The following is a 13,948-nucleotide window of genomic DNA, read 5'->3' on the forward strand; positions in this document are numbered from 1 at the left end:
TAATGTCTAGCTTTCCTGGCCAATCACTGTTCTTGTTCTGAGAACCAATCAAATGTTAGTAACTGCCAGTAGAAGCTGACATCATGTTTACACTTGAAACAATTCATTATTTTGCTTTGTTCTGTAGAAGGAGGACCTATTTCTTATACACTGCAATTACAAGTAGGAATTTTTGTAAAAATTTTTAATATTTAGTCAAGAAGCAATGACGTCAAATAAAAGAGTAGATTGGACACCTAGAAAGAGATGTAATATTATTGTGTTACGAGAAAGTGGTCTTTCCTATGCTGAAATTGCAAGACAGGTGGGTGGTTCAGTGACTACATCTGGAGTCCGAAAGTTTTGTTTACGATATCAGGAGACAAATTCAATAAAAAACAAAGAAGGAAAAGGCCGAAAAAGGTGCACCACATCTATTGATGACAGAAGAATAAAAAGACTAATGTCTCCAAGATAGAAAAATGTCGTCAGCGGCCATTAGAAGTAATCTGAATGATGCTGGTGTTTCTGTCAGTTCAAGAACAATCAAGAGAAGATTAACAGATGTTGGACTGAGAGGTAGAATTCCACGAAAAAAGCCTTATCTTAATTCTCAGCAACAAAAAAAAAAAAAGGCTACAGTGGGCAAAGGAACACATTAATTGGACAGATGATCAGTGGTCACAAGTTATGTGGAGTGATGAAATAAGATATCGTTATTCGGTAGTGATGGGCGAAAATATGTAAGACGTAGAATAAGAGAAGAGCTACATCCTGACTGCATTCAAGCAACTGTGAAGAACCCAGTTAATGTTATGATTTGGTCATGCATGTCAGCAGATAGTATTGGTCGCCTTCATGTCATCGATGGGACACTGAATGCCAGAAAATACATTGACACTATTCTAGAACCAAAGCTGTACATACTGTAAATATTTCCCCACTAGAGACTTTTGTGTTTTTTTCAACTTATTTAGGACTTAAAAAAGCTCAGTGGATTATTACTTTATATCATTATTTTCAAGAATTTTATATTTTATTAGTGTTCCTATAAAAAGACTTTGTTAGGGACACACAAACTGACTTAATTATGTGTGTTTCACCATCCCGCCTTCTAAACTGTGACTTATGCTGAAATATTGTGTCTTTTAAAATTACAAGTGTTTCTTAAAAAGTGTGTTTATTCCAGAACTTTGTACAGTGTGAACTGTTTGTGAATACTGTTAATTTATATGACTTTAACATTTCTCGTACGAGAACTCTTGAAATTCACCAGAAATATGTTACTGTTGACTTATTCCTCATTTGAGCCACTCCCACCAGTATAATTACGATCCATTTCATTCTGAACCTGTTTCAAAAGCATACTTAATTTAAATTACTTAATGTTTATTTTTTCAAATGCTTTATTAAGCAAACTTTTCAGTTAGTTATATCTTTCGTCACAGCTCGAACAGCTCCCAGATGCTTTTTCACTCTACATACCTTTGTATTTGCTTCAGCTTCGCCTAGTAGGCGCGGCGTTACACGCCCATTTTTTGCAATTATATATACCAACGCCTAAGGGCATTTGTTTCAAAAGCGGTGGTTAAAGCAGCAGAGGCTGCTAATTGCCTCCTAACCATTCAAAAGACAAGACAATCTAGAACCAAAACTTCTACCTTCCGTCAGAGATCTCTTTCCCAACAGTGCTTCGTTTATTTTTCAGCAGGATTCTGCTCCTTGCCACACGGCCAAAATATCGAAAGAGTGGTTTCGTACAAAGAGCATTAAATTGTTGTCATGGCCAGGAAACAGTCCTGACCTCAATCCTATCGAAAATTTGTGGCACCGTTTGAAAACTCTTGTCTGAATGAGGTGCCCATCAAATAAAGGGGAACTAATTGAGACTATAATTGTTTCCTGGCATCATGTAATAACAAAAGAAGAGCTTAAAACTCTTGTCAGCTCAATGAAACATCGATGTGAATCTGTAATCAAAAATAAAGGGTACCCTACTAAGTACTAATAACTCACTGCAATCATCACTATCTAATGTATATCGATAACTATTATCATTTAACTTTTTTTGTATTGCAAATAATTGAATTTTGTGTTTTGTATTGAATTCAGTAATAAATTCTCTTTAAAATGATATATACAAGTTTGCATTTTGTGAAACATAACGTTTTCTATAAGCATACAAAGTTCAAAAACATAAAAATTTCCAAAAGTGTCCACAATTTTGGCCACCACTGTAATTCAGGAAAATATTCACTTACGACATGCGAGTTCTGAGAGACCTCTATAGACAGGCAGCAATAAAAATCGAAAAGTTGAATAACATCCCCAACCAAGGCGCAGTCATAACAATAACCAATAGCTAGAACAATAAGGCAAGTATCGCCAGAATTGCCCAACAGAAAACCAACCAAAGCGCTCTGCTTCTTGAATATCATACTCCTTGTTTTTGAACTTTCTTGTACCAAACCTTCACAGTGTCATATGATACAAGATTAGCACATAAAGCTATACACATGATTTGGTGACATTCTGTAGCTAACTTTTTGCAACAAAATTGGAATTAAGTAATGGTTCTATTCTGGTAGCGTGATAGTTCCATTCCAGACACCTTGCGCTTAATGATAATGATATCTTTTTACAAATTTCAAAACAGCGCTCTAAAGCAAGTCTCTTTCTGTCAAATGCCAAAAATCATTTGACAAAATATGATTCAACATGCCAATGTGAACTCTTTGCGCAGACGATATTTGTGGTGGCGGTAAACTTTCATTAAAACCCGATAATCGACTAGTAGCAGTTGTTGTTGTCTTGTCAATGTATTTTACGGAAGAATGGTTGCCAGAGCCTCGAGGTTAGAGTTCTACTTTCCAGTTTTGAAGGACAACACCTCAGGGAGTGGCCCCTTACCATTAAACCATACGAGAGAATTTTTTGCTCGCCATATTATTTAGAGTGCCCCCATGCCCCAAAGACACTATACATTTACAAATATCGGGATTCGAATCTGAGCCCTTCGGTACCGCAGTCGACTCCTGTAACCATTTTGAGAAAAAGTCTGTATTTCAGCAGGCCTGCAGAATTTCAAAAGTCACTGTATTGCATTCCATTTATGACGGATTTTCCGTTTAAGTCCATTTTCAGATTATGGTGTTTTCAAATCATTGCAGTCATAAACAGTTATTTAGAGATATTAAAATTTGTTTCAAAATACAAATAATATCAGAATATGCAGTCATACTATAATACTAGATTAAATTATTATCACAATGCAGTAAATTACTGCAACATCCTTCTAAAAATTAAAAATTAACACTAGTAACTTTTCGCATAATTACAAAATTTTATAAGGCATTATTTATTGTATGAGGGGGATAAAAATATTCCAATTTAGATTCATGGATTTATTTGGTAAAAGATACAGGACATCATAACATTCCACTGTTAACATTCTTAATATTCTCTCTCTCTAAAATGATTACAAAAGAATAGAATATTTATGAAAAATAGTCTTGATATGTAACTATAGTCTGTTACTTTAGAACAGGCATTTCAAGGTCGTGATGACCCTCCCCTCAGCTACGTTAACAACATGTGTCGAAATACAAAGGTAGTAAATCAGAGGATTTGATCTTTCGGCAGAAGTCATTACTATGATTACAAGTCATGATTTTGGGGGAAGAAATGATTTTAAAGTGCGTATTCTAAAGTACTAGATTATGACAGATGCATTCATTCTGTAAAAAATAATGTAAAATACAGAGAGATTCAGAATGATAGATTTTTATTTTAGATGAGTGTAATTTCAAATCCATTAATTGGTTATAAATTTGTCGTTCATCAAACGAGGAATGAAATCTCAAAATTTTACTACATCATCAAACTACTGATCATGTTCTTTTAACGAAGTGCTACGCTGAATCAATCTCAGTAGCTCCCAAGATTTAATTTTCATATCTAGCTCTGAAAACTGAATAGGTAATTACCAGCGGCTTACATTATGTGACATGTTTCACTGAGGTCAAGGTATGTTTTAAGATGAAATTTTATTATTTGATAAAATTATCTGCAACTCTATATAACTTCAAAACTGGCATTGTTGTTGTTGTGGAGACGAGAATAAAAGATATTATGGAGATATCACAAGAAAATTATTATCTTCTTTTTGTTATTTGTGTAGTTAAAAATGGAGAAATAAAACTCATTTAAGCAAATTCGTCTTTTTATGCATCTAGTTGTCCTACTGAGTTAGTTAAGTTTCAGAAATAAAATTATTTGAATCACCCGGTAGTAGTATAGTCAGAGTTTGGTAAGAAATTCGTTATTTAAAATGGCCTGAAATGAACCTCTTTTAAATTCTAACTTTTTTTTTAATCAATTCATCAACCCTACAATCTACAGCTCTATATTTTCTTCCTGAAACATGCTGGAAGGGGAAGGATTTCACGCGAGAGTTTGTTTTAAACAAGATTCGCGATTTTTGTCCATCGAAGACTAGGCTATCTTTGACTCAAAAAATATGTTCTAAGAGTCTTCAGTCATTAATCTGTACTTCAATGGTTACTTTGAAATTATACTGATTAGCACAGGCTACGAATCAAGTGAAATCAACCGTTGCTCACACTTTAAGCACTATTGCCTCATTCTAATTATGCTTCTTTCATATAGCCTCATAACAATGAAAATAAAATATAAAAAATTTAAATATAAATAAGCAAATGTTTTTCTCATTAGTTTTAACAAAATACAATCAGTTGCATCTCCATTATATAAACTATAAATCTGGACGTTCCGGTTTTATAGTTTATATTGTTATGAAATGTCCACCACGTGGTAAGACAGCTTTCCCGAAAAGCAGGTTTAGGGTTGCCAGATATGGCTCGAAAGCGACCATTTGGCGACATTGCCAATTGGCGATATGCCATAAATGGATGGAGAATCTTCTGGGACGAATTCTTACCGTTTTGGCCCAGATGTTTTCAGATGTAAACCAAAAGCTATATAAACCCTGCTGGTATGTGGAGTAGTGTAGTCAAAGAATCTCTAAGGAGAAGAATGAAAGCTGCCATAGACGCAATGTAAACCTGTTTCGCCTCTGCGCCGCTATATCGAAGAGCCACGGCTATGCAGTGAAACACAAGCGCAGGGTGAAATTTAAACAGCGCAGTTCGAGGAGATAGTAAATTTTTTTACTTTGAAATAAATCAAAATGTTTTATTTTCATACATTTCTGGAGTTTTATGAGCAAAAGGATGTTAGATGGAATTTTGGGGCGAATTATAGAAATCCTGTCCAATTTTTACTTTCAATTTAAACAGCAAGCCGTACGAAGACAAAATTTAAATGAAATAAATTTCTTAATTCTTTTCTTCTGTAAACTTGAAAAGGGGCAAAACACATGCCATACAAAACGTAATAAATTTTTATGGATCCATAGTTAAAATTTTACAGTGAAATTTTAAAAGCAAAATTTGCAATAACTAACTGAAACAGAAAAAAATATTTAAAGACAATTAAAGGCACCCCTAAATAAATTGAAAACACTGAAATACATTATAATTATCTGACAACAACTTTAAAAACAAATTATCATGAAAACGGTTAGACAATTATTTGGAATGACCATTGTGAAAACCAAGAGCAAAGTTTTCACCCAATAGCCAAAACCATTTCACTTACAGAATTACATTTAAAAAGTCTTTAAAAGAATTTCACATAGCTAAAACAAAGTACCTCTGACTACAACAACAAAGAACGTTTTCGAACAACGTGGTAAAAGATTGCTAACATGGCCGACGGCATGCTGCATTCTTTGATGCTGCTTTGTTGCCTCCTGATGTTATTTCGCACATACGCAGTGAGGTACGGATGGTGGATAGCTTCGGAATGGTAGGCCCCTTTAAAGTAAGTTTCAGGGATATACATAATGTGTCTCTTCGGTCTGACGGAGCCACATTTTCCCCGGGGAACCTTTACTTCTTCTTTTTAGAGATTCTTTGGTGTAGTGTCTCGTAGTCTACGGAGTCGATCGTCAGTCGAGTGTCTTGTAGTCTATCGAGTTGGTCGTCGGCATATCGCAAGTCTAGCGAATGTATCGACGAGTGCATCGCGAGTTGTAGCACGGAGAGTACGTAGAGTCCCGAGAATGACCGAACCGAGTCGGGAGCTGTACTCTGGTGCTTTGCTGTCAAGTTATCTTCACTGTAATAGCCTGAAGACTGTGTTGCTGATTGTTTCACCGTGTTTATCGTAGTTTTTCGACGACTGTAAATGTCTTTTTGTAGCTGTCCTGAACAATACTTGCAAATAAATTGTGTTTTTATATTTTATCAAGTATCATCATTAATCACTCCAAATCCACCAACCGTACAAAAACACAACAATACGATTATTCATAATTTGACGACACCTAAGCTATCAGGATTCTCCCTTTGAGCAACACCCCTTTTGATAAAAGCGATAATCAGTGAGCAAACAATTGAATATTTGCTATAAGTCATTAATAATAAGTAAACTATAATTCTTTGCTCTCTTTCAAAACTGTTGCAATTGTTTTAGGAAGTATTTACTATTCTCACACGCAAATTTCAGTTTTATTTTTATAGCAAAATTACTTTATAAATTTTCAAATTATTAATAAAAAAATGTCCCACAAAACACTTTGTTATTTCCATCAAGTCAAGTGATATCTAAAGGAATTTTGCGTGTGGTTCATAACTGAGGCACAACAATCCGCAATTGGACTCCTGGATTGAATAGCTAAGTAAGAAATTCTTACATATGTGAAAAATTTAAGGGTTGAAAAAGCACAGTGCATTTTGAATGATAATATGAAGGGTACCAACTAGATCTCGTAACCAGAAAAAGTTAACGACGATGATTGATATACATAGAATGGAAATGATTTGTTGTCATTTATTGGAAGGATCATTGACATAAAAATGGCTTCCACACACGAACAATGGAATCTAACTTTATCACTGATATACCTGTGACAGCAATGTATTGTCCCTGAGTGAAATTGCTCATTTGAAATTTAGCCAAAGCTGCTGCTCATGAAAACATAAATCAGCCCCTGATGTAGTCTACTTTTTCGTAACAAATGTGTTGATTTCATTAAAATATGTTTTATTTAGTTACTTACCTTGAGGACCAGGGAATCCATTCTTGGGCCACCCAAAAGGATGCTTATCACAGTCTAAAAGTGTGTATTCTTGTTCTATACCGAACCATGGTTTCTCTTCCTTAGCTTTCTCCATAACTTCCACGCAACTTCTGCGCTTGTTTGATTCTGCAAATTGAACAAAAAAATTACCAAACGCATAATTTCAAGGAAAAGGAAAAACTGCCAAATGTTTTGTTCTACCTAAATTTAAACATTTAAAGACAACAAACAGCACTATCATGAATTCAGTTTCTTTTTGTGAAGAAAATAGAAGCAAATGAGACAGAGAGGAAATGTGAGAGAAATTCACACCTTTTGAATTCCCGGAGAAAGAATAAATCCTCTCAAGAACCTATGTTACTGTTTGCATTTAACAATAAATGAATCAATTTTATCTACACAAAAACATTTGAAAGACTGGTTTCTGATTACTCAAATATATTCAGTCCATTTTGTCGAAGTTCACGCCCTGAACATAAACAAAAACGTTACGAATTCCTTATTCACTATTTCCTACTGTAATGTAATTAATGTTTTGAAGAAATAAGAATACATAATTAATATATTTTATGAATAATAACAATACCACAAAGTTATTTCACTCTGAACAAGCAAGGATTTACCACTGAATTTAAAAGTTCTGCATTTCACATGTATTTAAAATTGGCTGGATTTGGGGGAGGGGTAGTTTTAAACATAAATGATTCGTTATCTTTCTCATTATTTATATACAGTTTTCTATTATTAGCAAAAATTTTAACAATTTAATTTAGTTTGGTAACATTTTCACTTTTTTGATCCGTTCACAAAATTGCTTAAAAGCGCTTTCTACACATTTAATTATAATTAAGAATGAAATATTAAATAAGTCACTGTTTACAGACCTGTCATTTTCGAATGCGATTTGATGTTCAGATGAAGCAATTCACCATTCTAAGTCAAAAATACACCAGTACAATCAAGAACATTTACATTTTCTCCACAACTTTCTCTTATTTTCTTAAGTTAAAATTACTAATACGGTGTGCTGATCCATCGGATTTTATACTATATTTTGAACTTTACCATTTGACCGCAATTACGATTTACTAATTATATATTAAAATATTCAGAACATCCTTAATGTATCGTTGGCCAATCGTAGTCCCAACTGGAAGTACATAGAGCGACATATGGCCATTGATCATGATTCCAGCCCATACAGTGACGCCACATGTAGGGTATCGGTCCGTTTCCTGTATGTTTGCAGTACCCCTCTCATGCCACACCAGTTGTCGTCCACAATCAGACGAGAGACTGAACCTACTTTCATCTGAGAATGGTACACAAGCCCAATTATCTTTCCTCCAGTTGCGGTGTTGACAACACCATTGTGAAGGGGCGGAACGCTGATGTCTAGACAATGGAATGTATACCATAGGATTGCGGGTGTATAGTCCTTCTTGATAATGCAAACGTCTACAGTTTTTCAGGAGTTCTGCTTGCCAGTGGCAGCAAGTAACTGATTTGCTACTTCAGTAGCCGACACTGAGCCTTTTTGTCGATAGCATTATGTACCGATATTCACAGGCGTCGCACTGCGATCACTACCTCCTTCGTGATGTTTGCTACCCATTCCATTTGTTTGAAATGATTTCCAAAGCCTTGAAAACATTTTGGCTAACATCGAACACCCTAGCAACATCTGTTATTTTTCACCTTTCCTCAATCTTGCCAATAATACGGCCAGGCGTAAAATCACCTAAGTGATGTCCAGACGATGTACAAGTTCATCAATTGATTCTTTCCCATTAAATTTTGCTTTCGAACAAAGGCCAATACGCATCAAATCCTTTATATCTCTAATCAGCACTATAACGTGATGAACAGTATTCCCCAATAACATCTGTCTTCGTGCATCAATATTTAAGGCTTTTTAGATATGCATTTGATTCTAGATTCCATTTAATGTAAGATAATGCACTTCCTCATATATTTAGCTTAATTCAGTAATATCCGCAATTCAGATATATGTAATATGTCTAGAACGCCCAGTACGCTCACCGAGTTTAAACCTACTGAATGTATATACGAGATGCTGTTTGCCGCTTAGTTTGCAACAGACTGTAATTCTCCACCATGAATTAATAAATCAGCCACAGGATTTTTCACTCTAAAAAAAGCTATCAGCAACATGCCAAACTGCTGTGCAATATCAGTAGTAGTTTGGGGTAATGTAAATCGTATACAACTTTCAAGAACCATCGGGATGAGGTGATATCATGCTAGATACTCCATGCCTTTTTATTGCCCTTTTCTTTTTCTTGAGGGTGAAGTGAACTTATGCCTTTTTTTTTTTTTTTTTTTATTACTTTTTATTTTGTCTTAATCTAATAAATTCAAATAAAATAACTACGCAAACAATTAATATCATTATACATTAATAACTGCTTCATTTAAAATTTTCAATAGACTGTAATTAATAAATAATTATTTTAAATATTTTCCCAATAGAAAATAAACTTTATACTTTATTTTCTATTGGGAAAATATTTAAAATTTATTATTTAATAATATAAAAAACTGCATTTAAAATTTATTATTTAATAATATAAAAAACTGCATAAATTATTTAATAATATAAAAAACTGCATTACCAGCAGATTTTTTTAAACAAACTAATAATATCATATTCATATTGAAAAATAGCTTGCATATGGAATTAATGTCGATATTTCTGCAAAACATGAGTGTACCTGTCGGCTTGTGGTTGTACTTGTAGGTTTCGCAGAGTACAAGTCTGTTATTGCCGCCGCGGAATGGATCTTTGTAGAGTGCAACAGGGTGCAGATAGATGTCCGAGTTCGAACCCTCTGCTTGGTAAGTGCTGGAACCGTCAAAATTCCATATCGGTAGATCTAAAAGTATATATTAATAAAAAAAATTAAAGAAGCAAGGAAATTAGTAAGAAGTAAGAAATTGTTTATTTAGAATAAAGTTTCTCAGAATTTGAAGAGAAAGAGTGATAAAAAATATCCATTCCTTCAATTCTATATTTAATAAAAAATACACAGCAAAAAATACATTATTGATTCAAGTAAGACAAATTTATATTATTCGGTTTTCCATATTACATTGATCAAAGATACCGATTTCAAGAAGATAACTTACTTGTTTTCTTTTCTTTAAATATAATTAATTACGTAGTCATTTTTAATTTTAGATGAATAAAAAATTGTATGTGTACACAATATGCCTAATCGAGTGCAATAGAAACTTGCCATAAAACTTATAGTATCTCCCTTTGAACTGGAACTAACACGAGTAAGAAATTAGGAAAAGAAAATGTAGTTTTTGTTACCTAGACAGCTAGATTACATTTAATATCGTCTGTAAAGAAAAACTACTCAAAATATAAAGATAAAAGAAGCAGTTCCGCAAATCTCTACTTAAAACTTTTAGGAGCTATTTTATGATAATGAAATCTCTAGTTCAATATATTTTTTAATATCAGTATCTTTAGCGTAACTTTTAGCATTTTCACCTGAAAATTAAAAGCTATTTCGATACCTCCTCTATTTTAGGAAGATGCTAAATGTAGATTTAGAATCATGTCCTTCATTTTATACTGATGCAAATAAATACGAGGTATGGACGAAGATTTTAAAGCAATAAATAAAAATTAAAATAAATACAGATACATAGATATATATATATATATATATATATTTTTTTTTTTTTTTTTTTTTTTTTTGTACTTTATGCGAATGATAAACTAAAATGCATTGTTTAAAAACTTAAGAATCTCTTTTAGTTAGAACACGAAATTTTACCTTAAAATTTTTAGTAGAAAAACCTTTTATTTTATTTATTCATTTATTTTTTAAAGACTTGTAAAACCTTTCGTTGCTATTATAAGAAAACGACCTAGGACTGTAATAATAGCAAAATTACTCTGAACATCATGAATGATTTTTTAGCAATGGCTTTGAGGTAGAACTGTTTTGTTTCTTTGGAGTCAATTTCTGAAGAAACAATTTTTAAAATGAGCTAGCTGCATCCCAAGAACTCTTCGATATTCATACATACGTTAACTTAATATTTATGATCAAACGAGTTTAATACTACGTATATTTTTATCAATTCTTTCACATCTGCAAACTATAAAAATCTGATGTGTACACCACGACTTCCTTGTACGGAATCTTAAATTATACGCATTTTTTGCTGCATTTCATTTAAACTTATTTCCTCGAATTTCATCAGAGATATATTTCTCATTCAATTAATTCAGTTCTCACTTCGAGGCAAGGCAAAATACGTAAAAACTCAAAATATCTTCATTGAAAATTGCAAAATATAGAAAAATGTAAAACATTAAATACAGTTAAAACAATTAAGAAAATGTTTGCAATTAAAATTAGTTTCTACACAAAAACAAGCAATTCGGTCAGCGGGCAAAAAGGCAGATTTTTCGGTGCACAAAACTGAACGTTTACTTTTGGTCCCATTCCGCAAAAAGACACTGAAGGTGCAGAAACTAACTTACTTCACAATTCTGCTAAGTTTCAAGTGTAAACAAATATGACTCTATGGTTAAAAAAATAGTTTTACCCACACTTAAACAACTTTTAAATTGTTGATAATTCTACAACTTTTGCATGCAGATTAATTAATTAAAGGCATAAAAACCTTAACTGCAAGATAAGAACAACATCATTCAATCATTTCTACAGCAGAAGATGCATAGTTTACAAACATATAAGAATATGCAGCCGATTGCAACCAAAAAGGGAGATGCACAACTACATGTCATAGCAGTCCTATATACAAAATTTCAACGTTCTGAGGCTACTCGTTTTTGAGCTATACGAGATGCATACATACGTATGTACAGACATCATGATAAAAAACTCTTCTGAATCCATTTTAAATTCTTTTTGCAACCCGTTTTGGGAAAGAAAGTCCTTTATTCTGTCCTTACGTACATGTCACGCAAAAACATCGCTAAATTGCATTCGATAGTGGTCAAAATGCATATTTTCGTTGAAATATGATACCCGAAAATTTTCGCGATTACGATATTTCGTGGTGTAGCTGGAAGAATACTCGACACATATTCGAAAGGTCTAGGGTTCGAGTCCCGGCGAGGGCACTGCACATTTTTCACGTCTCCTCCTTCAAAAAACCCTAATGACTCTACAAATTAATTAAACTTAATTTTGAATAAAAATATTAGTTTCGGCAATTGTATCCTGTAATAGTAGGAATAATACGTTATGTGCTGCAGTTAGAACATATCTTGAATAAATAAAATTCTTCGGAGGGTATCAGATTTGTTTATCCATGTCATGTGATTCATATTCCTGTGAAGCCGACAATTTTCTTAGGATTAGACCCCGATTTTATACGAAGATTCACATTGTTCTTAATAGGAAGAAAATCGTAAAATTAATCCCATTGTAGAGCAACGGTAAGAAATTTCGGGATAAGTTCTAAATTTAGCTTTTGTCCGAGTCTAAATTTTCTGATTTTTTTTTTTTTTTTTTTTTTTTTCCAAATGGTACATTACAGTGAAAAATTTTCTATATACTTTCCAAGTAACTGTATTAGATTGGATTTATAAGTTCCACGGGTCTGCTCATCGCATAGTTTCAAGACTAAGAAACCTCAAAACTGACTTAACTGAAAGCTCTTTTTCTTGCAGCAGAACGTTAATAAAGACTATTCTATATAAAACTTGATGCGAGGGAAAATACGACAACAAAAATGATGTTCAAAAAGAATAAAAGAAAAATCACCTTCAGCCGCTTTGGGTACGAAATCTATGGTCCTGGTTTTGGCCCTTAGCTGCTCTCCTGTACCATCAATCCAAACGTACATGCACTGCACTTTGTTTTCCGGTTGAGGCAAACTCAAGTACTTCAGCGTCGTCTGTTTGTTCAACAGGCAGCTCGTAGACATACACGTAGAGCTCGCCATCTCTCTCAATGTTACCTAAAGAATAATGGCAATAAAAATGCAGATATTTTGTATGTACGTGAAAAACTGTTGCTTAATGTTTTATCATACAAAATTTAACTACATTATAAATGACAGCAAGAGCTCTGTTAGAATCGAGTCTTAACTGTTATGTGCTTAACATTCTAAAAGAAAAACTCTTTCGAGAAATCATTCGATAATTTTAGAAAAGGAAAAGCATTTTAGCATGCCGCAATATCTGAATTTCCAAACAAACTATAGAAAAGGTACGAAATTAAAGCCCTTAATGTTATGAGTATTGTTTCAGTAAAGTATTTTACAGGAGCAATACTTGTTACGTTAAGGCACAATATATTATGCAGTTAATTAAATTAATTTTTTTGTACTTTCATTATAGATAAAATCATATTTAAAATTGCTGTGACTCTAAAAAGCCTACCCATTTTTTTAGAGTTCCTCATTGAACGTTGAGGAACCTAGTGAACTTGTTAGCAACTTATCCCTGAGTTCCACTAACAGAAGTCGTACACTCAAGAAGGGTTAACTATCCTTTATTTCAATCAAGATGAACAGTTGGTCCCCTTTTTCGGACTTACAACAAAGCCTCCACTCGGGCTTGAACTCAAGAAATAAGAAGTAAATTAGAACTAACTAAAAGAGAGTTAGCCGAAGCTAACGCAAATCTAGCATAGGTGGCCCTGAATTTAAACTAGCCGGCGAATATCAAAAGGCACGTAATTTACGGCCGAGCGTAATCACTTCTAGAGAAACTTAGCCAGAAGGCAAACACGCGCTACTCGGGATTCTTAGCTGTCTCTCGCGAAGTAAGTTGAACGTTCTTTA

The 13,948-nt window shown here is 33.4% G+C and overlaps 1 protein-coding gene across 2 annotated transcripts in view; it reads right to left on the reverse strand.

The window, feature by feature from the left end:
* Window positions 1-13,948, reverse strand: part of LOC118201922 (glutamine synthetase-like) — a 49,917-nt gene that overhangs the window by 4,362 nt on the left and 31,607 nt on the right. For both annotated transcript variants that reach the window (XM_085823225.1, XM_035374083.2), the window contains 3 exons: window positions 12,925-13,120; window positions 9,880-10,041; window positions 7,124-7,270 (listed from right to left, as the gene is read on the reverse strand). In XM_085823225.1, the coding sequence (XP_085679351.1) occupies window positions 7,124-7,270; window positions 9,880-10,041; window positions 12,925-13,120 (505 nt within the window). The remainder of the gene's footprint in view (window positions 1-7,123; window positions 7,271-9,879; window positions 10,042-12,924; window positions 13,121-13,948) is intronic.

Source organism: Stegodyphus dumicola, chromosome 9 (genome assembly GCF_044657685.1).
Source record: "Stegodyphus dumicola isolate Sdum_Otavi_A_Nest chromosome 9, ASM4465768v1".
Taxonomy (NCBI): domain Eukaryota; kingdom Metazoa; phylum Arthropoda; class Arachnida; order Araneae; family Eresidae; genus Stegodyphus; species Stegodyphus dumicola.